Source organism: Jaculus jaculus, chromosome 10 (assembly GCF_020740685.1).
Source record: "Jaculus jaculus isolate mJacJac1 chromosome 10, mJacJac1.mat.Y.cur, whole genome shotgun sequence".
In the NCBI taxonomy this organism is placed as follows: Eukaryota; Metazoa; Chordata; class Mammalia; order Rodentia; family Dipodidae; genus Jaculus; species Jaculus jaculus.
This window is the reverse complement of record NC_059111.1, coordinates 55,473,771-55,497,503: the sequence shown is the minus strand read 5'-3', so window position 1 is coordinate 55,497,503 and position 23,733 is coordinate 55,473,771. Positions and strand designations below refer to the sequence as shown.

At 38.9% G+C, this 23,733-nt stretch overlaps 1 protein-coding gene across 14 annotated transcripts in view; it reads left to right on the top strand.

The window, feature by feature from the left end:
- LOC101595257 (multidrug resistance protein 2-like) overlaps nt 1–23,733 on the top strand; it is a 114,326-nt gene that overhangs the window by 23,662 nt on the left and 66,931 nt on the right. For 11 of the 14 annotated variants that reach the window (XM_045160420.1, XM_045160426.1, XM_004662293.2 and 8 more), the window contains 7 exons: nt 2,538–2,709; nt 7,665–7,778; nt 8,142–8,252; nt 8,440–8,565; nt 8,657–8,860; nt 9,758–9,928; nt 12,589–12,750. In XM_045160420.1, coding sequence (XP_045016355.1) covers nt 2,538–2,709; nt 7,665–7,778; nt 8,142–8,252; nt 8,440–8,565; nt 8,657–8,860; nt 9,758–9,928; nt 12,589–12,750 — 1,060 coding nt within the window. Of the gene's footprint in view, nt 1–2,537; nt 2,710–7,664; nt 7,779–8,141; nt 8,253–8,439; nt 8,566–8,656; nt 8,861–9,757; nt 9,929–12,588; nt 12,751–13,534; nt 13,584–23,733 lie in introns of those variants that run through there. The other 3 variants (XM_045160428.1, XM_045160423.1, XM_045160429.1) reach the window with 3 other exon arrangements.

The window sequence follows — 23,733 nt, the reverse complement described above, 5'->3', positions numbered from 1 at the left end:
AGCTGGAGGCCTTGGCATGCCCATTCTTTCTCTCTGTCTGTCCATATCTATCATCTATATGTCTATTTATTCTCCAATAAATAAATAAAAATATATTTTAAAAAATTAAGTCCTAAGAGTCACGAGGGTATTCTTTTTTAAATTTAAATTTTATTTTGAGAGAGAGAAAGAAGTAGGTATATATAGAGAAAATGGGCACACCAGGATCTCTAGCCAGTGCAAATGAACTCCAGATGCATGTGCCACCTTGTGCATCTGGCTTACACGTGTACCAGGGAATCAAACTTGGGTCCTTAAGCATCACAGGCAAGTACCTTAACCACTAACCCATCTCTCCAGCCCCATCAGTGTATTCGTTAGAGAGGAATGTAAGCAGTGCTCTAAAAAGTAATCTGAGGAAAGCAAACTTAAATTTTATATTAGGTTTCCTCTGGACTGAGACCTGAGGAATGAGAAAAGGCATCTCATACTGAGGGAGGGATGATGGCTGAGTAAACGTGTTCAAAATTTCCCGAGGTGGCAATTGTGTGTGCTCTGGATTACATCACAAGGTCATGTAATTGGGACTCACTTGAGAGAAGGTATTGTGGTAGATAGAGACAAGGCTGTGGAAAACTTGTGGGATATGAAGAAGTTGGGTTTCATTCCAAGGGCATGGCCAACTGTCTGAAGGTGTGAAACACAAATGGCCATTCTCCTTATATTTTCAGAATCATTTTTCTATGTAAGGGGTCTGATGACTGAGTGGGATCAGACCAGTGGACAGGCTGATGCAATGCTCCAGGGAGAGGGATTAGGGCCTGATCAAGAAGTGAGGGCAGGAGAAGGTTGAGAAGTTTCCAGACTTTGGATTCAGCTGGGTAGTAGAATTGACACAATCATTCTCAAACATAGCCCTTTAGTTTTCTTTCTAGTTCGTTCCTTCCTCTCCACTACATCCACCATTAGTCTTAGTCTGACTTTCTGTTCAAAATAGCAAGAGGAGGAGTAATTTAGCTCCCTTGGATTGGAAATTTAACCAGAACTATAAATGGACATAATTACATTTAGAAAAATTTTGGTTACTTTATATTTTAATATATGCTTCTCTCTTATGTGCCTTTCAAACATATCTTTGTTTGCATTGATTTCTGTTTACTTAATCAGAAATATTTCCTTGTTATTTTAGTTTTTTATTGTCTGTGTATAGTGTACATATAGAGTATGCACATGTGTGTGCAGATCTGCATGCCCTATGGAGGCCAGAGAAAAATGTCAGGGGTCCCCCTCTTTTATTTTCTTTCTTTGAGACAAAATCTCTCACTAAACTCGTAGTTTTCAGTCAGACTTGTTGCCCAGTGAGGCCCAGTTATTCTCCTGTTATATCCAACCTTGTGATATCACCCAGAGAACACAGCTTTACCACCTCAGGAAATTTCAAACTCTTTTTCCCAGCCATTCCATCCCTCCCCCACCATGGGATGCCTTTTCTCATCCCTCAGGTCTCACTCAGCCTAGTGGCAACATTCCACCGTATTTCATTTGGCTTTCCTCACATCACTTCTCAAAGCACTGGTTACATTCCTCCCTACAGAATACCCCCAATGACTCTCAGCACTTTGTTTCTCCAAATATATCCTCCAACTGGCATGTATCACTCCCTCTTCTTGTAAGACTTGCAACTGCATGAAAAGAGAAGCTTTCACACAGAAGACTGCAAAAACCAAACAGGACACTGCTTACTTTGAAGTCTCTACCCAGCTTAGGGCTGGGATTTGTAGACAGGTGATGCCATACTCAGCTTTTTCTGTGGGTGCTAGGGATTGAATTCCAGTCACCATGTTTGTATAACAAACACTTTTACTTACAGAGCCCCATCCCTATTCTTTGCTCTTAAGTAGCTACTGGCAACATTGACAAGTCCTCTCATATGCTTAATAATAACAATATTTTACAAATGCTAATGTTTGCATTGTATTTCTTTAGTCCCTTAGTGGAGGGTTACAAGAATGGCTACTATATACATCCATGTTTATCCTGTGTATAAAATAGTACATGATCTGGACATTTGCTAAATATTTTAGTTATTTTACTTTTTAAAAAAATTAAATTATTTATTTGAGAGAGATAGAAAGAAGCAGATAAAAGGAGAGAGAATGGGTGCACTAGGGCCTCTCACCACTGCAAACAAACTCCAGAAGCCTGTGCCATCTTGTTTATCGGTACTGGAGAATAGTACCTGGGTCCTTAGGCTTCACAGGCAAGCACTTTAATGACTAAGCCATCTCTGCGGCCCAATTATTTCACTTGTGCTAGGGCCATAGAAGGATCTTTCTAGGAGATTATACACAAATAACTTACTCTCTATAAGCATCAATTTCTTCTATAAGAAGTGAGCAAAGTATTAATAAAACATCATAAGTTGCATGTAGGAATAAAAGAAGAAAATACTTGTATACCTCAAGGCTGGATGCATTCTAGCTACCCAGTAAACATCATGCTACACTGGCATGTTTTACTAAGGTTTATAGTAAATGTAATGATTCTTTTCCTCATAGGTACAATAAAAATTTAGAAGAAGCTAAAATTATTGGTATTAAGAAAGCTGTCACAGCCAACATTTCAATAGGTGCTGCTTACCTACTAGTCTATGCATCATATGCTCTGGCATTCTGGTTTGGGACCTCCTTGGTCTTCTCCAATGAATATTCTATTGGACAAGTTCTCACTGTAAGTAAAACATGAGTTATAAAATGAATCATTAAAGTGCCAGTTTAATCAAGTGGTATCAACTTGATATTAGAAGAATGTGCTTGGAATGGCTATTGAATACTTCAAGGAGATGAGTATGTTGCTGAGTTAAAGACTAGAAAAAATCAGTTGCTCGATTTTGTTGACTTTCTGAATCTTACAGTGTTTCTGTACTCTAGATAATACTAACATTACTAATTTCTCTAGCATAATCTTTGTTGTGATGAGATTGCTTCCTTTTCTCAAACTTGTTGCTTAATGTTTCACTTCTTTCTGATTACTATTCATAAAATAACAGACAAAATATACACTTTAACTTTCTTTAAAAAAAAGTATATATACATACATATACATATATTGACAACTTCTATACTTACAGGCAATAAACCATGGTATTTCCCTCCCGTCCCCCACCTTCCTCTTCATAACTTTGCTCGCTATCATATCCCTTCCCTCTCTCCATTAGTCCCTTTTTAAATGTGATGTCATCATCTTTTTCTCTTAAGTATTGCTAGGCACTGCGAGGTCATGGCTATTGAGGCCAATTTCTATCCAGAGAGTTGCATATAAGGAGTGGTACCCTTCCTTTGGCTCTTACATCCTTTCCACCACCTCTTCTGCAATGCACCCTGAGCCTTGGAGGGTGTGAGATGTTTCAGTGCTGGACACTCCTTGATCTTTTCTTCTCAGCACTATGTTGCCTTTTGGGACATCCCAGTGGTCATCACCATCTGAAAAGAGAAGCTTCTCTAACCAAAAGTGAGAGTAACATTAATATATGAGTATGAACATTAAGTATAGTGCTTTCAGGACAATTTGGTGATAGTAATGTATGGATTTATCGAGACAGAAACAGGCTTTATACCCCTAAGGCTTATGACCTCCCCTACCATAGGCTTTTGATTAGGTTTTAAGTACCAGGCATGTATTCCCTCCCATAGAGTGGGCCTTCAGTCCAATTAGAAAGCAGCTGGTTTCCCCCAGAGCAGACATGCCACTATTGCGCTCATTCAGTCATTTGGCCTGCTTGGCCAAACCTGAGGCTTCCAGTGTCCACTGTTTTCACCACTGATGACTTCTGTCTCCCAGAAGGCTGCATACAGTGCATCTTTTTCCAGCTTTCAGTTGGCTTGTCTACAGGGAGAAAGTTTTCTGCTCAGCACCAGCTTGATTTCTCAGTAACTTTGCTGCTCAGGCATGTGATGTCTTCAACAATATATATATGTACAAGGATAAAAATAGACCCTTGTCTTTCTCCATGTATAAGAATCAAATCCAAGTAGATCAAGGACCTTAATATCAGACCTGAAACTCTGAAATTGCTCAAGGAAAAGGTATGGGAAACCCTTCAACATATTGGCATCGGTAATGACTTTCTGAATATAACCCCAATTGCTCAGGAAATAAAGCCACTAATCAACCACTGGGATCTCATGAAATTACAAAGCTTTGTACAGCAAAGGGCACTGTGAATAGAGCAAAGAGACAACCTACAGAACGGGAGAAAATCTTTGCCAGCTACACATCTGACAGAGGATTAATATCCAGAATATACAAAGAGCTCAAGAAACAGGACAATAAGAAATCAAACAATCCAATTAAAAGATGGGATATGGAACTAAATAGAGTGTTCTCACCAGAAGAAACACAAATGTCATATAGTATCCAAAAAAGTGTTCTACATCCTTAGCCATCAGGGAAATGAAAATTAAAACTACCTTGAGATTCCAATTTAACTTTTTTTCAAATCTTTTTAATGAATGGCAACTGATGCAGCTTACAAAATTGTGAAAATATAAATTGTTACACTCCACAAAAGAAACTTCTAATTAGAGGGGTTTTGTTTGTTTATTTGTTTTCAAGGCAGGGTCTCACTCTAGTTCAGGCTGACCTGGAATTCATGACGTAGTCTCAGGGTGGCCTCGAACTCACATTGATCCTCCTACCTCTGCCTCCTGAGTGCTGGGATTAAAGGTGTGTGCCACCATGGCCTGCTGTAATTAGAGGTTTTATACATAGTAATGCTGTATACAGGTACAGAAACCTTAGCCTTTAATGTTTTCATTCATTTATAACAATGAAATAATTCACAAACCAACCTTACTCTGTTGTTCACTCTGGGACTGGAGAGATGGCTCTGAAGTTAAGTATGTTTTCTACACAAGCATGAGGGCCTTAGGGTCCTGACACTGCCCAAGTTCAAATCTCCAGATCTCTTGTAAAATAGTTGGGAATGGTCATGTGTACCTATAAGTCTGGCAGGGAAACAAAGACCTGGGTATCGGGAATCAGTAAAAGGATACTTCAACTCAATATAAGACCAAGCAGAGAAGTGATGGACAGGTTCACTGTAAGTACCACTCTGGCCACCACAGAGGAGCAGCCCCTGATGCTGGCCCCTGGAGCACTACAAAGGCATGTATATGTGCATACCACATACAACGTTACATATATGTATGCACATGTGCACACACACATAAGCAAAAAATTAATTTAACTTTTAAAAGAGGGTTCACTCTATTTTTTTTAAATTTATTTTTTCTTAGTGAGGAAAAAGTATACTGACTGGTGACAGGTCACATGTTGTGAATGACTTTAGTTTCCTCTCTTCTGTTATGACCAGTTTTGCTAAGTAGCCTAGTATAGCCTTACATCTATGATCCTTCTGCAAGATTCTAAAATTTGAGATTATAGGTATATACTACCAATCCTGGCAAACAATTCTGTTTCTCAGAATTCAAATACATATATTTTACATGTAACATATATGTAGTAATTACCTCAAACTATTTTCTCATCTAATGTTTGTGAGGCTATTTGTTTATGAATATATTTGACCCCAAAAGTTTATTTTCATTTAAATCTAATCCTGACGTTGTGGTTGGATAAGTTCAGCCCCAGTTCAGTGTCATGGCCTCTTCATGAGCCAGCCCCTAGTCCAAACCAATCAATTCTCACTACGGCTCACCTGAGCCAGAAGGTAGGGCCCACCAACACAAGGTTATAATATATTTATCAGGGTTTGGGGGCCTATTTCTGGGATTTGAGGGTCTGGTAAGCTTCCATCCTCTTGGCCTGCTAGGACAATACTAGCGGAGACCCCTCTTACCCCCACGTGGGCTCTCGGCCCTCCACCTGGCAGGCACTCTTTGTACTTTCTCTTCAAATCTCTTTTCATATTTCTTTTTGGGCTACATGGGCTCTTCAGACCATGTGGGTGTATTCATTTTCCTTCCCTTTGTTTTGTACTTTCCTAAACAAATATAATAATTTAATAATTATTTTTTAAAAGTTTATTTTTAGAGTAGTAATAATGCAGAGGACCTAGGTTGTAATAAGATGTGTCTGCTTACTATGATATAGATGAACAGTTTCTCTTCCTCTTCTCATTCTACTTTCTCTGTCTCCCCAAATCCTTCTCTTTCCTGAAGATAGAACCCTGGGCCTCAAAACATGATAGTCATTCACATCTACCTCTGAGCTACGTCCCCAACTTTGGATAAGCAATATAAACACAATGTTCACTGAGCACAAATCAATTTTACAAGCAGGTGGCATCCAAAATTGTGAGTGCAGGATTTGATGGCATTATGGTTTGTAGCAGATGTCTAAACTCTTCAGGCCTTTGTACCTCTTCTAGCAAATAGCTGTAACAAGAAGTAGTTGCCCTAACTTTCTGTGTTCTTATAAAGTGTAACAATGAATATAATATCACTAGCAAAGCTCCCTGACTCAGATTGATAAAGAGTCATACCCTAGGTGTTTGCTTTCTAATTTACAAAGCAGTTGTGTCAGCAGCTTCATTTGATATGACAACTGCAGAGAACCATCATGTCTTACCTATTTTTGCATGTGACAAAATTAAAGGCAAAAGATTCTAAGAGTATCTTGATGACATATAGTAGTACTCCAGGACTTAGATGCCAATCTTTTGATTTTCCTTATTCTGTTTATTTACATTTTACCCTTCTGCTTAACTTTTGAAGAAATCAAAAAAACATTCTCTGTTTAATAGGATGGCCTTTCATCGTTGTCTTACAGAGTAAGTAAGACTAAGCCTGCGTTTCAAACATATTAAGTATAGCTGGAGAGATGGCTAAGCAGTTAAGGCACTTGCCTGCAAAGCCAAAGAACTCAGGTTTGATTCTCCAAGACCCACATAATCCAGATACACAAGGTGGTACATGTGTCTGGAGTTAGTTTACAGTGGCTGAAGGCCCTAGTGCAGCCATTCTCTCTTTTTCTTCTCTACCTCTCTCTCTCAAATAAAAATAAAATTAATTAAAATTAAAAATTAAAAAAGGCAAGAACCAAACATATTAAGATATATTTAAAAGAAAAATTTTCATTTTAAAAGTTCTGTTTTAGGGGAAAGGGAGATGGCTCATCAGTTAAAGGTATTTGCTTGCAAAACCTACTTGTCTGCGTTCAATTTCTGAGCTGCTAATATAGGCCAGACACAATAAGTGGTGCAAGTATTTGAAATTTTTTTTTTTCAGTGACAGAGTAGACCTTGGCATGCACCCATGTGCGCACACACACACACACACACACACACACACACACACACACACACACATTCACATACAAATAAATGCATAATTTTTAAAAACCTTATTTTAATTGACAAATCATCAATGAGTTTTGTATAGTATAATGTGCTATTTTGACATATGCATGCATTGTGGTGGGCATAACTCTAGATGATTGCCATCTATATATTCATTCAATATTTTAGGGGGAATTTAAATTTTAATCTCTTAGTTATAAACTTAAATATCTTTAATACCCAATATTCTTATTGCCTGAATAATTTAAAATGCAATTGGTTTTTTATTTAAAAAAGGAAATATGAGAAAAAAATTGTGGTGAGCACAAAATTATTCTATTGTGGTAAGCAAAAAGTAATTCTATGGTTTATGTTTCCATCCTAGGTCTTCTTTTCTATATTAATGGGGACATTTAGTATTGGGCACACATCTCCATATATTGAAGCATTTTCAAATGCAAGAGGAGCAGCTTATGAAATCTTCAGGATAATTGATAATGTAAGTCTGACTGACCTGCCCACTGATCCATCTACATAAAAGATTTTTCAGTTGAGTCAGTTTTATTTTCACAATAATAACTCTCCATAAAGCGTCACTATAAAGTGGTTATTGAAACCTATTGATCTCCTTAAATACTTTTCTGGGGGCTGGAGAGATTGCTTAGTGGTTAAGGCATTTGCCTGCAAAGCCAGAGGATCCTGGTTCAGTTCTCCAGGACCCGTGTAAGCCAGATGCATAAGGGAGTGCACGCATCTGGAGTTCATTTGCAGTGGCTGGTCATCCTGGCATTCCCATTCTCTCCTTTTCTCTCTCAAATACATAAATTTAAAAAAACATATATTAAAAAATACTTTTCTGTAGGAGCCAAGCATTGACAGCTTCTCGAAGAAGGGGCATAAACCACATAATATTAAGGGAAATTTGGAATTCAAAAATGTTCACTTCAGCTACCCATCCCGAAAAGAAGTTCAGGTATGGTGATAGCTGACAAATCAGAGATTAAAAATTAATCAGTTGAAGAGCTTCTAATTCTCTAAGAGATTGCAGAACAAAATATGTTATGTATACAATAAAGCTTGCTATTGGGTCATCAGTCCATAGAACCTTCATGCATCTCTGTGTATGGAGATTACCATTGACTCCTCCCTTGTTCTGGTAGATCCTGAAGGGACTCAACCTGAAGGTGCAGAGTGGGCAGACAGTAGCCCTGGTTGGGAACAGTGGCTGTGGGAAAAGCACAACTGTCCAGCTGCTGCAGAGGCTTTATGACCCCACAGAGGGTGTGGTGAGTTAGACATGGAGCTGTCAGAAGTTACCATTCTCATACTGTGATTCTAAGTACAGATTATGAAATTCACACTTATGCTTTATTTCAGGTCAGTATTGATGGTCAGGACATTCGGACCATAAATGTAAGGTATCTGAGGGAAATTATCGGTGTGGTGAGTCAGGAACCTGTGCTGTTTGGCACCACGATAGCTGAAAACATTCGCTATGGTCGTGAAAATGTCACCATGGATGAGATTGAGAAAGCTGTCAAGGAAGCCAATGCCTATGACTTCATTATGAAACTACCTCATGTGAGTTCCTCACCCCTCATTCTAGAGCTCAGAGAAGAGAGAACTCTGGCCTAATATAGTCCACACAAAGTGAGGAAACTCCCATAAGTTGGAAAAGCCTGCTTAAAAGGGAAATCAAATTTATTGTGGATGTTAAAGCTCTAACCCTAGCAAGTAGTGTGTCAGGAGTGGGCAGCTCCAGGGGAATTCATGAAAATGGTGAGCCCAACTGGAAGAAGGTGCATGGAATACACATTTTCAGACCCCTGTTACAATACCAAATATGATAGGGCAGAGCTGAGCTCTTTATTTCAGTCACAGTGCTTATATAGGGAGCGTATACACAGGCACACTCAACACAATGACGTCATCAACATGTGCACACACAGGTGCATTACATACAGTGATATCTGCACAAGGGATGCTAAATCATAGTTATTTGATGAGTTTCATCCATCTTGCCTGCTTGGCTGCAAGTTAAGCCTATTAACAGTATATGCTCCTAGATAGTGGTAGATAGAGTTTTCAAATTGGAGTTGGTTGTTGCTGGATCTTAAAGAACTGGAGGGCTAGAGAGATGGTTTAGCAGTTAAAGTGCTTTCCAGTGAAGCCTAAGGATCCATGTTAGACTCTATAGATCCCATGTAAGCCAGATGCCAAAAGGGAGGCAAGTGCAAGGGCGCACATGCCCACTAGGTAGAGGAAGCATCTGGCGTTTGATGGCAGTGGCTAAGACCCTGGCACACCAATTCTCTCTCTCCCTCCCTTGCTCTCTGTCGTTCTCTAAAAGATAACATAATAAAATAAAAAAGAACTGGACTAGAATGACTACTGATGAGTCATGGGTGCTTGATGGGATTAGAAATGTGAACTCAGGGGCTATGTTGCTCTAGTAAACCTGTCTGTTTTCTGGTATAGAAAATTGACACCCTGGTGGGAGAGAGAGGGGCCCAGCTGAGTGGTGGACAGAAACAGAGAATTGCTATTGCCCGTGCCCTGGTTCGCAACCCCAAGATCCTCCTGCTGGATGAGGCCACGTCAGCCCTGGACACAGAGAGTGAAGCAGTTGTTCAGGCAGCCCTGGATAAGGTCTGTGATCTATACTTTCAGAGATCTGATGTATGATATAAATAATATCCCACTATTTTTCTTACTCTTGACATAGAAGAAACATCTGATAGCTTCTAGGTAATTCTTTTACCCTTTAACAAAAAAATTAGGCTTCCTAAATCTTTTTTGTTTATTTGTTTTCTTATGCAATTTTTATTTCTCTGATTTTTAAGTGCCAATGAGTACATTTCTTATGAAGACAGTTGCAAATATTTTTAATTAAACAATTAGAAAAATAAACACAAGTTAAAATTAATTTTTTATGATATTGAAAAATTATCCACAGGAATAACTGTTATTCAAATTTGAGAGTTTGCAACATTGTCAAAAATAAAAGGAAAATCAATCTAAAGTCCACATTAATTCCAAAGAAAATAAATGCCGCCTGGGTTGAGCTGTCACTGTACATATCAAAGATGAGCCCATATTTACACTGAGTTTTCTCTCTCTAATAAAACAACATTGTTATTTTCTCAAATGCCCTGTTAGAGCATTTAGTCCATTGTCGAGAGAGGGAGATTGGCTAACCATCATTTTGTGAACTAAAATTCAGGCACATAGAATTACATGTAGCTGATTTTTCCACTTTGATTTTTTTAATATTTTATTTTTATTTACTTATTTATTTGACAGAGAAAGAGAGAGATAGAATGGATGTGCCAGGCCTCCAGCCACTGCAAATGAACTCCAGACACACGAGCCCCCTTATGCATCTGGCTAATGTGGGTCCTGAGGAATTGAACCTGGGTCCTTTGGCTTTGCAGGCAAATGCCTTAAGTGCTAAGCCATCCCTCGCCACCCCCCCCTTGATTTTTTACATGTTATATCACAACTGCGTTTCTTATTCCACAATGAGACTATGTATCAGATTGTCAATTAAAAAAAAAAAAACTTTTAGGGTTGGAGAGATGGCTTAGGGGTTAAGGTGCTTGCTTGCAAAACCTATAGACCTGGGTTCAATTCCCCAGAACCCATGTTAGCCAGATGCACAAGGTGGTGCTTGTGTCTGGAGTTCATTTGCAGTGGCTTGAGGCCCTGGTATGCCCATGTTCTCTCTCTCTCTCTAATAAATAACTAAAATAAAATATTTTTTAAAAATTAAGCAACTTTTTAAAATGTTTTTCTTGGGCTGGGAAGCTGATGCAGTGGGAAAAGTGCTTATTGCACAAGCCTGATGACCCAGAGTCCCAGAACCCATGTAAAGCCTCTTGTGTAGACCTAATGATAATTTGAGACAGAAGTATCCCAAAGCTAGCCTGGAGAATGCAGCAATCAACATGAAAGACTGTCTTTCAAAAACAAGGTGAAAGACAAGGGCAGACATTTGAGGTTGTCTTCTGACCTCCACACACACTCCATGATGTGCCCACATTCACATGCACAAACACATTGTGCATACACACAATCAGAAAATGTTTTTCTTTATGGTATTTTAGGAGGCAGTTTTACATGTCCTCTTTGTCACAAAAATATCCAAAAGTCATTCATATTTTCTCTACTTTCTAGTTACTACCACTGAATGTTTCTCACCTCAAGTAATTTTGCAAAGTACTCCACTTCTGGTTTTCCAGCTTGACACTGATATTGTTGTGTGAATATGTATCTTTATTGCTTTGTTATCTGAGAGAAATAGAGTGAGAAAAAAAATAAGAATTAGGAAGTTACAAAGGTAAAAAAAAATCAGACAAATTCTAATCATCTTTCTCTTATTCATGTTAAAATGGAAATTAGATTGGGTATTTAAAAATATTTTAAAAGATCTTGAAGTTTTCTATAATTATTCTACCAAGAAATGAGTACCATTTATTAGCCTCCCTCCTGCACTCCCTCCCTCCATTACTAACTTCCTTCCTTTCTTTTCATACAATTTAAATTTTTGGTTTTGTGAGATAGCATCTTATAGTATAGGCCAAGCTAGCTCCAAGCATATGCTCTTCCTGCCTTCACCCCTCATGTGTTTGGCTTACAGGTTTGCACTGCCATACTAGCTTCCTAAGCACTTCTGTGTATGTCAAAGTGCTCAGTATTTTATGAGCTTTCACCATGTAGTCATCATAACTACACTAAGACTGTTATTATACCAACTTTACAGATGAATTAACTGAGCCTCACATAAATTAATACTTGAATAGATGCTTGGAGTATATAAATGGCAGAACTAGAATTCAAGTTCAGGTCAACATGACATTGAAATCTAAGCTTTGCTGCCTCATATTTGTGTCAGGATAACCCAAGTGGCTCTGTGAGATGCAGACTCTTACAATTCATAGGAGCGATCACAAATTGGTTTATGCCTGTATAGCACCCAGGCTTGTGTGTGTGTTTTGATTGACCAGTGCCTGGCTGTGGAGTTTTGTTGCTTTTATAAACCCCTGATTATTACTGCAAATTTAGGCTTATAGATGTATATTAAATGGAATACTTAGAAATGTACATAATATTAATATGCAAATATGCTATTAGTGTTTATGTTTACTATAATCACATGCCAAATGAGTGTACATTTATTGCAGTGAGAGTCTATTTTCTGTAGCTTTGTTTGACAGAGTTTAAAGTATTATTGTTCAATAAACAGATGTTGAATGAATAAGTTTAACATAGAATTATTCATATACCGAAAGTCAGATTTCTCTCATCAGGCCAGAGAAGGTAGGACCACCATTGTGATAGCTCATCGCTTGTCTACAGTGTGCAACGTTGATGCCATTGCTGGCTTTGGTGATGGAGTCATTGTGGAGAAGGGAAATCATGATGAACTCATGAAAGAGAGAGGAATTTACTTCAAACTGGTCACAATGCAGGTGAAGTTTAACTTCAGGATTTTCCAAAATTATCTCAGTAATAAGCTGAAATTGATTGTTTAATGCTACAAATAAATTTGATTATCTTGAAACATAGGAAATAAGCTATGGATATGCAGGTTCTGATCCATGATTAAATTATTTTTTCTTGATAAGAGAGGAGTTAAAGAGGAAATTTTAAATTAGATATATATATATGTGTGTGTGTGTGTGTGTGTGTTTGTGTGTGTATGTATATTATTGACAACTTCTATACTTACAGACAACAAACCATGTTATTTCCTTCCCCTCCCACACTTTCTCCTTTATAACTTTGCTCTCCATCGTATCTTATCCATCTCTCCATTAGTCTCTCTTTCAATTTGATGTCATCATCTTTTTCTCCTTGTGGTGGTTTGATTCAGGTGTCCCCCATAAACTTAGGGGTTCTAAATGATAGGTTCCCAGCTGATAGGGATTTGGGAATTAATGCCTCCTGGAGGCAGTGTATTGTTGGGGGCAGGCTTATGGGTGTTATAGCCAGTTTCCCCATGCCAGTGTTTGGCATACTGTCCTGTTGCTATCGTCCACCTTATGTAGGTCAGGGGTCTACCCTCTGCTCATGCTGTCAATTTTCCTTGCCATTGTGGAGCTTCCCCTCAAGCCCATAAGCCAAAATAAACCTACTCTTGGTTGGGTGATTTCTACCAGCAATGTGAACCTGGCTGCAACAGTAAAGTGGTACCGAGGAGTGGGATTACTGTTGGACACCTGACTGTGTGGCTTTGGCCTTTTGCAGATAATTTTCAAGAAGAATGTGGAAGAATTTGAACCCTTGCCCTAAGAGAAGCCTTGTAAGTACAGTTTGATAGACTATTCTGGTCAGAGTTGAAAGACCTGAAATGCAGTAAGAACTATGGACTGTGACGTTTGGCTTATGAGGGTGAGAAAGAGCTTTGCTTGGACTGGGCTAGCAGTTTTTGTGAGAAGCTTGCTCTTATGCCTGTGTCCCGAGACATTGTGCAGGTTTCTTTGCCTAGAAATGAACTGGTGTGAGCAGAGGGATATGGCACAGAAAGAAATCTTTAGGCTGAAAATGGCTGTTGCCTGTTCAGTTGTAATTGAGAGATTACAACCTTTGAGATTGGGCCAGCTGACCTGCACTGGGACAACAGAAAAAAAAAAATGTCCACTCTTTTGAAGGGGTCTGAGTGCTCAAGGAGTGTCCTGTTCTTCAAAGTCTACTTTATTCCCCTGAAATTAACAAATTGGTAACCTACCTGGTATTGTGGAGTATAAGAAATGCAGGAAAGAGAGGGTTATTGAGTTTGAAACATGGTCTTGTGTTTTGGAAATGGCCATGGGCAGTGTGAAGCAGGTTTGCTGGATCCTTGCTTGAGACCCCACGGGGCCAAGAGGATGAACTGTGGATTGCAGTGGAGACTCAGGGGTGATGCCAGGACCATGATATGGCTGCTAAGGAAAGCTGCCAGCCCCAATCAAGTTTTCAAGGGCTGTGAGTAGCCTAGCTGGGGGGTGGAATTGGAATGGCAAAGACTTGTTGCTGGTTAGAATTATCAGACTGGGAGATTTGTCACTGGCTAGAGTTGTTGGACTTGACGCTACAGTTTGATGTTTGCCCTGGTATTTGCTCTGTTTAAATCATGTATCGCTTGAATATTTCTTTGCTATGCCCCATGCCATCTTTTCAGTGTGAATATTTATTCTGAGCAATTATGAGTTTTGGGGGGATTTTTTTGGTATTATGGCTCAGTTATAAGACCTTGGACTATGGGCATGCATGAACATCATTGGGTTTTAAAAAAATATATGGGGACTTTTAAAGTTGGACTGAATGCATTGCATTTTACATCATGTATGGTTATTATTTATGGGGGCCAGGGGCAGAATGTGGTGGTTTGATTCAGTTGTCCCCCATAAACTTATGCGTTCTGAATGCTAGGTTCCCAGCTGATGGAGATTTGGGGATTAATGCCTCCTGGAGGGAGTGTATTGTTGGAGGTGGGCTTATGGTGTTTTAACCAGTTTTCCCATGCCAGTGTTTGGCACACTCTTCTGTTGCTACTGTCCACCTTGTGTTGCTAGGGGGTGTGTCCACCCTCTGCTCATGCCTTCATTTTCCCTGGCCATTGTGGAGCTTCCCCACAAGTGTGTAAACCAAAATAAACATTTTTTCCACAAGGTGTTCTTGGTTGGGTGATTTCTACCAGCAATGCAAACCTGACTGCAACACTCCTATTATGAGGGTCTTGTGTAGGTATTGCTAAGTACTGTGAGGTCATGGCTATCGAGGCCAAATTCTGTCCAGACAGTTGTATGTAAGGAGTGGTACCCTAACTTTGGTTCTTATATTCTTTCCACCACCTCTTCTGCAATGCACCCTGAGCCTTGGAGGGTGTGAGATGTTTCAGTGCTGGACACTCCTTGATCTTTTCTTCTCAGCACTATGTTGCCTTTTGGGACATCCCAGTGGTTATCACCATCTGAAAAGAGAAGCTTCTCTAACCAAAAGTGAGAATAACATTAATATATGAGTATGAACGTTAAGTATAGTGCTTTCAGGACAATTTGGTGAGAGTAATGTATGGAATAATCCAGACAGAAACAGGCTTTATACCCCCCTAAGGCTCATGACCTCCCCTGCCATAGGCTTTTGATTAGGTTTTAAGTACCAGGCATGTGGGCCTTCAGTCCAACTAGAAAGCAGCTGGTTTCCCCCAGAGCAGACATGCCACTATTGCACTCATTCAGTCATTTGGCCTCCCTGGCCAAACTTGAGGCTTCCAATGCCACTGTTTTCACTGCTGATGACTTCTGTCTCCCATAAGGCTGGATATAGTACATCTTTTTCCAGCTTTCAGTTAGCTGTTCTACAGGGAGAAGGTTTTCTGCTCAGGATCAGCTTGATTTCTCAGTGACTTTGCTGCTCAGGCATGTGAAGTCTTCAGCGATAGGGTCTTGCCATCTCTTTCTCATGGGAAACCAGGGGCCTTGGCAATAGCCTATAATATCTTGGAGGCAACAGGGAACTCACTGGCTGACAAATCACTGGAAGGTATCCCATCCCTGACACTGGAAATTTTCTAGTAGCAATCTATGGCTTCTGGATGTTCCATCACTCAAGAAAGTAGATTTTCATGTGATTTATTCAGAATATCTTGAATTTTGATTGACCCTCCCCCACCTTTCTGTTATACAATCACTTTCCCTGACCACACTAAGGCCTTTCCCTTCCTTGTAATTTGTTCTATTTACATATATAAATACCATCCCCTTAAGATCTTCCCTCTCCTCCTTCCCTTATAGCCCTTTTCTAGCTTATAGGCCTCTGGTACTGATTTTTGGTTCCAGATAACAGACAAGTCTATACATTTGTAGATAGGATCCACATATGAGAGACAAAATGTGACATTTGGCTTTCTGGGCTTTGGTTACCCCACTTAGTATAATCCTTTCCAGACCCATCCACTTCTCTTCAAATTTCATAATTTCATTTTTCTCTACCACTGAATAGAACTCCATTGTGAAGATGTACCACATCTTTATTATGCAGTCATCTGTGGATGAACATCTAGGCTGGTTGTATTTCCTAGCTATTATGAATAGAGTAGCAATAGAGGTGGTTGTGCAAGTATCTCTAAGGTAGTGAGAAGAGTCATTAGGATATATGCCTAGGAGTGCTATAGCTGGATCATATGGCAAATCTGTTTTTAGCTATCTCAAGAACCTCCACACTCATGTCCACAGTGGCTGTACCAGATTACATTCCCACCAACAGTGTAGAAGAGTTCCCCTTTTACTGCATCCTTACAAACATTTATTGTCATTTGTTTTCTTGATGGTAGCCATTCTCATGGGAGAGAGATGGAATCTCAAGGTAGTTTCAATTTGCATTTTCCTGACGGCTAAGTATGTAAAACACTTTTTTAGAAGTTTATATGCCATCTGTATTTCTTCTGATGAGAACTCTCTATTTGGCTCCATAGCCCATTTTCTGATTGGGTTGTTTGATTTCTTATTGTTCTCTTTTTTGAGTACTTTGTATATTCTAGATATTAATCGTCTGTCAGATGTGAAACTGGCAAAGATTTTCTCCCATTCTTCTTTTTAAAAAATTATTTATTTATTTATTTGAGAGTGACAGACACAGAGAGAAAGACAGATAGAGGGAGAGAGAGAGAATGGGCATGCCAGGGCTTCCAGCCTCTGCAAACAAACTCCAGACGCGTGCGCCCCCTTGTGCATCTGGCTAACATGGGACCTGGGGAACCGAGCCTCGAACCGGGGTCCTTAGGGCTTCACAGGCAAGCGCTTAACTGCTAAGCCATCTCTCCAGCCCGATTTTCTCCCATTCTGTAGGTTGTCTCTTTGCTCTATTCACTGTGTTCTTTGCTGTACAAAAGCTTTGTAATTTCATGAGATCCCAGTAGTTGATTAGTGGTTTTATTTTCTGAGCAATTGGGGTTGTACTCAGGAAGTCATTATCAATACCAATATGTTGAAGGGTTTCCCCTGCCTTTTCCTCTAGCAGTTTCAGAGTTTCAGTCTGATATTTAGGTCCTTGATACACTTGGATTTGATTGTTGTGCATGGAGAAAGACAAAGATCTATTTTCATCCTTCTACATATAGATATCCAGTTTTCCCAGGACCACTTGTTGAAGAGGCTATCTGTTCTCCAATGAATGTTTTTGGCATTTTAGTCGAAAATAAGATGGCTGTAGCTGCATGGATTACTATCTGGATCCCCTATTCTGTTCCATTGATCTACATGCCTGTTTTTGTGCCAATAGCATGCTGTTTTTGTTACTATGGCTTTGTAATATAGCTTAAAATGGGTTATGGTGATACCACAAGTCTTATTTTTGTTGCTCAAAATTGTTTTTTGTTATTCAAAGTTTTTGTGCTTCCAAGTTAATTTTAGGATTGTTTTATCTATTTCTGTGAAGAATGCCATTGACTTTTTAATGGGGATTGCATTACATGTGTTGATTACTTCTGGTAAGATTGACATTTTCACAATATTGATTCTTCCAATCTAAGAACATGGGATGTCTTTCCATTTCCTTGTGTCTTTTGCAATTTCTCACTTGAGTGTTTTCAAGTTCTTATTGTAGAGATTCTTCACTCCCTTGGTTAAGTTAAATCCAAGGCACTTTATTTTATTTGAGGCAATTGTGAATGGGAGAGATTCCCTGATTTCATCCTCTGAATGTTGTTAGTACATAGGAAAGCTACTAATTTCTGTGTATGTTTTTTGTATCCTACTACCTAGCTGTTGCAGTCAGGTTTGCATTGCTGGTAGAAATCACCCAACCAAGAAAAGCTTGTGGGAAAAAAAAAAAAAGAGGTTTGTTTTGGCTTACATGCTTGAGGGCTCCATGATGGAAGGGAAAAATGACAACATGAGCAGAGGATGGACATCACCCCCTGGCCAACGTAAGGTGGATAATAGCAACAAGAGAATGTGCCAAACACTGGCAAGGGGAAACTGGCTATAACACCCCATAAGCCCATCCCCAACAATACACTGCCTCCAGGAGGTTTCAATTTCCAATTGCAATCATCTGGGAAGCCTAGCACTCAGAACATCTAAGTTTATGGAGAACACCTGAATCAAACCTCCACAGTTGCTAAATGTGTTTGTCAGCACTAACTGTTTGCTGGTAGAGTCTTTTATGTATAGAATCATATTATCTGCAAATAATGATAATTTGATCTCTTCCTTTCTAATTTGTATCCGTTTTATGAGTGTCTCTTGCCTTGTTGCTATAGCTAGGACTTCCAGTACTATATTAAATAAAAATGGGGACAGTGGGCACCCTTATTTTGTACCTGACTTTAGTGGAAAAGCTTCACGTATTTCTCCATTTAGTATTATTTTGGCTGTAGGTTTGTCATAAGTAGCTTTTATTATTATGTTGAGACATGTTCCTTCTCTTCCCAGTTTATGCAATACTTTTACCGTGAAAGGATGTTGGATTTTGTTAAATGCCTTCTCTGCATCTACTGAGATGTCCATGTGATTTTTGTCCTCCAGAACATTTATATGATGTATTATATTTATCTGTTTGTGTATGATGAACACTCTCTGCATCCATAGGATAAAGCCAACTTGGTCAGGGTGAATAAGCTTTTTATTCTTGTATTTCCTTTGCCAATATTTTGTTCAGAATTTTTGCATCTATGTTCATGAGGGATATTGCTCTGAAGTTTTCTTTTTTGTTCTGTCTTTGTCTGGTTTTGGTATAAGGGTGATGCTGGCTTCATAAAAGGAGTTTGGTAGAATTCTTTCCTTTTCTATTTTATGGAAAAATTTGAGAAGGAGTGGTGTTAGTTCTTCCATGAAGGTCTGGTAAAATTCACCAGTGAGTCCACCTGAGTCTGGGCTTTATTTTAGTTGGGAGACTTTTTATAACAGCTTGGTTCTCCATACTTGTTATAGGTTTATCTCATCTTGATTTAATTCTGGTAGGTCATATGAATCAAGGAAATCATCCATTTCTTTCAGATTTTCAAACTTAGAGGCATATATATTCTTAACATATGTTCATATAATTGTCTGAATATTTTTGGTATCTGTTGTGATGGTGCCTTTTTCATCTCTAATTTTATTAATTATTGTCTCTTCTCTCTTTCTTGTGGTCAAATTTTCAAAGGGTTTATCAGTCTTGTTTATCCTTTCAATGAACCAACTCTGTTTCATTGATTCTTTGGATTGTTTGGGGGGTTTCTATTTCATTAAATTCTGCCCTAATCTTTATGATTTCTTCTCATCTACTGATTTTTTTTGTTTGTCTTGTTCTTCTTTTTCCAAGGCCTTAAGGTGAAGCATTAATTTGTTTATTTGTGAACTCTCTAGTTCCTTAATATAGGTAGGTAAAACTATAAATTTCCCTCTTAGGACTGCCTTCATTGTGTGCCAGAAGTTTTGATATGTTGTATTATCATCATTATTTGATTCTATAAATTTAATTATTTGCTTTTTGTCATCTTCCATGACCCATTAATCATTCAATAGTGTACTGTTTAGTCTCCATGAATTTCTGTATGCTCTATACCTTTTTTTGTTTCTGATTTGCAGTTTAATCCCATTGTGGTCAGATAGAGTACAAGGGATTATTTCAATTTTCCTGTATTTGTTGTGATTTGCTTTGTGTCCTAATATATGTTCTATTTTAGAGAATGTTCCATGTATACAGAGAGAAATGTATATTGTGCAGTGTTTAGATGGAATGTTCTGTATAGATATTGTTATGGTCCATTTGTTCCATGGCATCATTTAATTCAGATATCTGTTTATTTTTTGCCAGGATGACCTGTCAGTTGATGAGTGGGGTATTGAAGTCTCCCACTACAATTGTGTTTGATGTTATCTGTGACCTTAAGTATAATAGTTTTGTTTGATGAAACTCGGAGACCCCATAGGTGCATATATGTTTAGGATTGTAATGTCTTCATGTTGGAGTGTTCCTTTAATCAGTATAAAGTGACCTTCTTTATCTTTCCTCACTAATTAGTCTGAAGTCTATCCTGTCAGATATTAGGATAGCAACCCCTGCTTGTTTCATAGGCCCATTTGCTTGAAATATCATTTTTGCATCCTTTTACTCTTAGACAGTGTCTATCTTTTATCGAGAGATGAGTTTTATGGAGGCAACAAATGGCAGGATCCTGTCTTTTAATCCAGTCTGTAAGCCTGTGTCTTTTGGATGGTACATTGAGATCATTGATATTAAAAGTTATTATTGAAAGGTATGTATTTATTCTCACTATTGTTCTTATTTTGTAGTGTTTCCTATTTTCCCTTTGCTTATTTGTTTTACTGTTATTTGAGTGTGGTTTATTTTTTCTTATTTCCTTCTCTGTGTGTTTTACTTTCTCTTTAGCATGAAGAATTCCTTCAAGGATTTTCTGTAGACCTGGTTTGGTTATCATAAATTCCTTTAGCCTGTTTTTGTTGTGGAGTGTCCTTATTTTTCTTTGTCTTTCTCTTTGTTGGACTGTATTAGGTCTGCCACCGGGTTTCTAGTTTAGATATTCTGTTCTGTCCTTCATCCATTCTACTGGTGAGACTTTCCAGAAAGTTATTTTTTTATTTCGCTGACTGTAGTCTTTTTTATTATTAATTTTATTATTAATTAATTGTACTCAGCAAATACACTCAATTTGGTACCATTGTTAGGCTCATCCATGATCCACCCCCTCCCCCAAGGCCCCTCCTTGTTGAAGTATATGGGTCATGCATTCTGGAGTTAGCCCACAGTTATGGGCAGGATAAGTGTCTCTGATATCATGACCAAAATGTGGCTCTAACATTCTTTCCACCCCCTCTTCCGCAAAATTTCCCTGAGCCATGCTGGGTTCATTTTTGGTCTGCATCAGTGATGAGGTGTTGGGGCCTCTGGGTCTCTGGATCTCTGATTTTGTAGGAATTTATTTTTCTCTGTGTTGATCTCCTTCAACCTTGTGCTGGTACCTATTTCACCAAGAAAACAGCACCCTTGCTTATTTCACCAATTCTTCTTAGTTCCACCTGGTGCCCTTTTGAGATACGATGGGGTGGCTCTCTCCTTAGGATCTACATCTACCTAAAAAAGAGAGCAGATTCTCCAACAGAGAGTAAGTTAGAACCAGACAAATGAGGTAACCCTTACTTTTTTTTTATAGAGAATTTAATAGGTATAGTCCCTCTTGAAGACCACAATTGGTGGTAGCTTGATAATGGCGAGTGGGCTTATGTTTGGATATGGTTCTGACTTGTTTCCCAGATCCAGCTATAGGTCCCATACCACTGAGGGGATCAGTTAGCCAAATCAAGAGCAGCTGGTTCCCCACCATGGCTGTGTGCCACTATTGCACTTGTATGAGCATTACAACAGGTTATTTGCTGCTAAGTAGGTTAGACCATGAGTTGCTTGGACAGAAATTGGTCATTGTCCCCCAGTCACCTATGTAGCACCTTCTGGCACTAGGTGCACTGACTGTCTGGGGACTGACTCTCTTCCAGCTTCCAGCCATGCCATTCCATTTTACATGTCAACCATATAAGGTGTCTTTAGCAGTAGGGTCTTACGACTAACCTTTGATGGGTCATCAAGTACTTTGACATAAATCTATCTTTCTTTTAGGAAACTTTGTAGGTTTCTCTGATCAAAAGCTCATTGTGGATGATAGCCCCATGCTGGTACTGGGAGTAACAGGTCAATGCACACTAAGAAAAAGAAGAAAAAGATAACTAATATAAAGGAGTTAGAGTGGAAAGAGATAGAGAGAAGGAGAGAGAGAAGCTTCAGAGGATTAAGGTCAGTCTTCATCATACCCTCTTCAGTGTCTTATGGCTCAGGTATTCCCTCTAAGGGCCTGGTGAAGGTTCAGCCATTTGGTCTGCCTTTTAGGATGTAGAATTTTATGGTACCTTTGCTGTTTGAGTCTAGATTTGTGTTTCCCACCCCCCTCCATTGCCCTCCCCTCCCTCCCCACCCATCCTATTATCTAGTCTATGAGATGCTTGCTGGGTAAGTAAGGCATCTTCGGTAGATTCAGGTTAGTTGCTGTAGATGAGTGAGACTATGTAGCAATTTTTTTTCTGTGACTGGGTGAGTTTACTGAGAATGATCTGTTCCAGGTTCAACCATTTTTTCCTCAAATTTCATTGTGTCATTATTTTCTTACTGCTGTATAGAATTCCATTGTGTAGATATACCATACCTGAGTTATCCATTCTTATAGTGATGGACATCTGGGTTGATTCCAGCTCTTATGTATTATGAATTGAGCTGCTACAAACATGGTTGAGCAAATCTCTCTAGCCTATGGTTTGAAGGTTTTAGGGTAGATGCCTAGTAAGGAAATAACTGGGTCTGTTGGTATCTTTGTAGTCAGCTTTTTCAGGAGTCTCCATATTGCTTTCCAAAGGGGTTGTACCATCTTACATTCCCAACAACAGTGGATGAGTATTCCTACTTCTCCACATCCTCACCAGCATTTATTTTCATTTGATTTTTCGATGTTTCCTACCCTTATTGGGGTAAGATGGAATCTCATAGCTGTTTTAATTAGCATTTCCCTGATGATTAGGGATGATGAACATTTTCTTAAGTGGGCGTTTGCCATTTGTATTTCTTCCTTTGTGAACTGCCTGTTCAGCTCTTTGCCCCATTTTGTGAGTGGGGTGTTTGACTTTTTACTGTTTAGAGTTTTGAGTTCTTTATAGATTCTAGAGATTAGGCCTCTGACAGTTGGATAGCCAGCAAATATTTTCTCCCATTCTGTGAGTAATCTATTGGCTTTGCTTATTGTAAGCTTGTCTGTAAAGAAACTTTTCAGCTTCATGTGATCCCATTGGTTGAGTGACTGTTTAAGATTGTGATCTAAGCTGGGCATGGTGGTGCATGCCTTTAATCCCAGCACTCAGGAGGGAGGCAGAGGTAGGAGGATCGCCGTGAGTTTGAGGCCACCCTGAGACTCCATAGTCAATTACAGGTCAGCCTGGGCTAGAGTGTGATTACCTCAAAAAACCAAAAAAAAAAAAAAAAAAAAATTGTGATTTACTGGGGTTTTGTTCAGGAAGCCTTTTCCATTCCTATATCATGGAAAATACTTCCTATATTTTCTTCCAGTAGTAGTTGAGTTTCTGGTCTTATATTGAGGTCTTTGATCCATTAGGACTTGAGTGTAGTGCATGGCAAAATGTGTGGATCAAGTTTCAGTTTCATACATATGGTTATCCAGTTTGTCCAGCACCATTTGTTGAAGATGATGTCTTTTTTTCCAGCCTATATTGTTAGGGCCTTTGTCAAATATCAAGTAGCTATAGTTGCTTGACTCAATGTCTGGGTCCTCAAGTGTATTCCGTTGGTCTATACTCCTGTTTTTATGCTAGTACCATGTTATTTTTATTACTATGGATTTGTAATATAGCTTTAGAACAGGTATGGTGATGCTTCCAGAGGTATTTCTTTTGTGAGGATATGTTTGGATA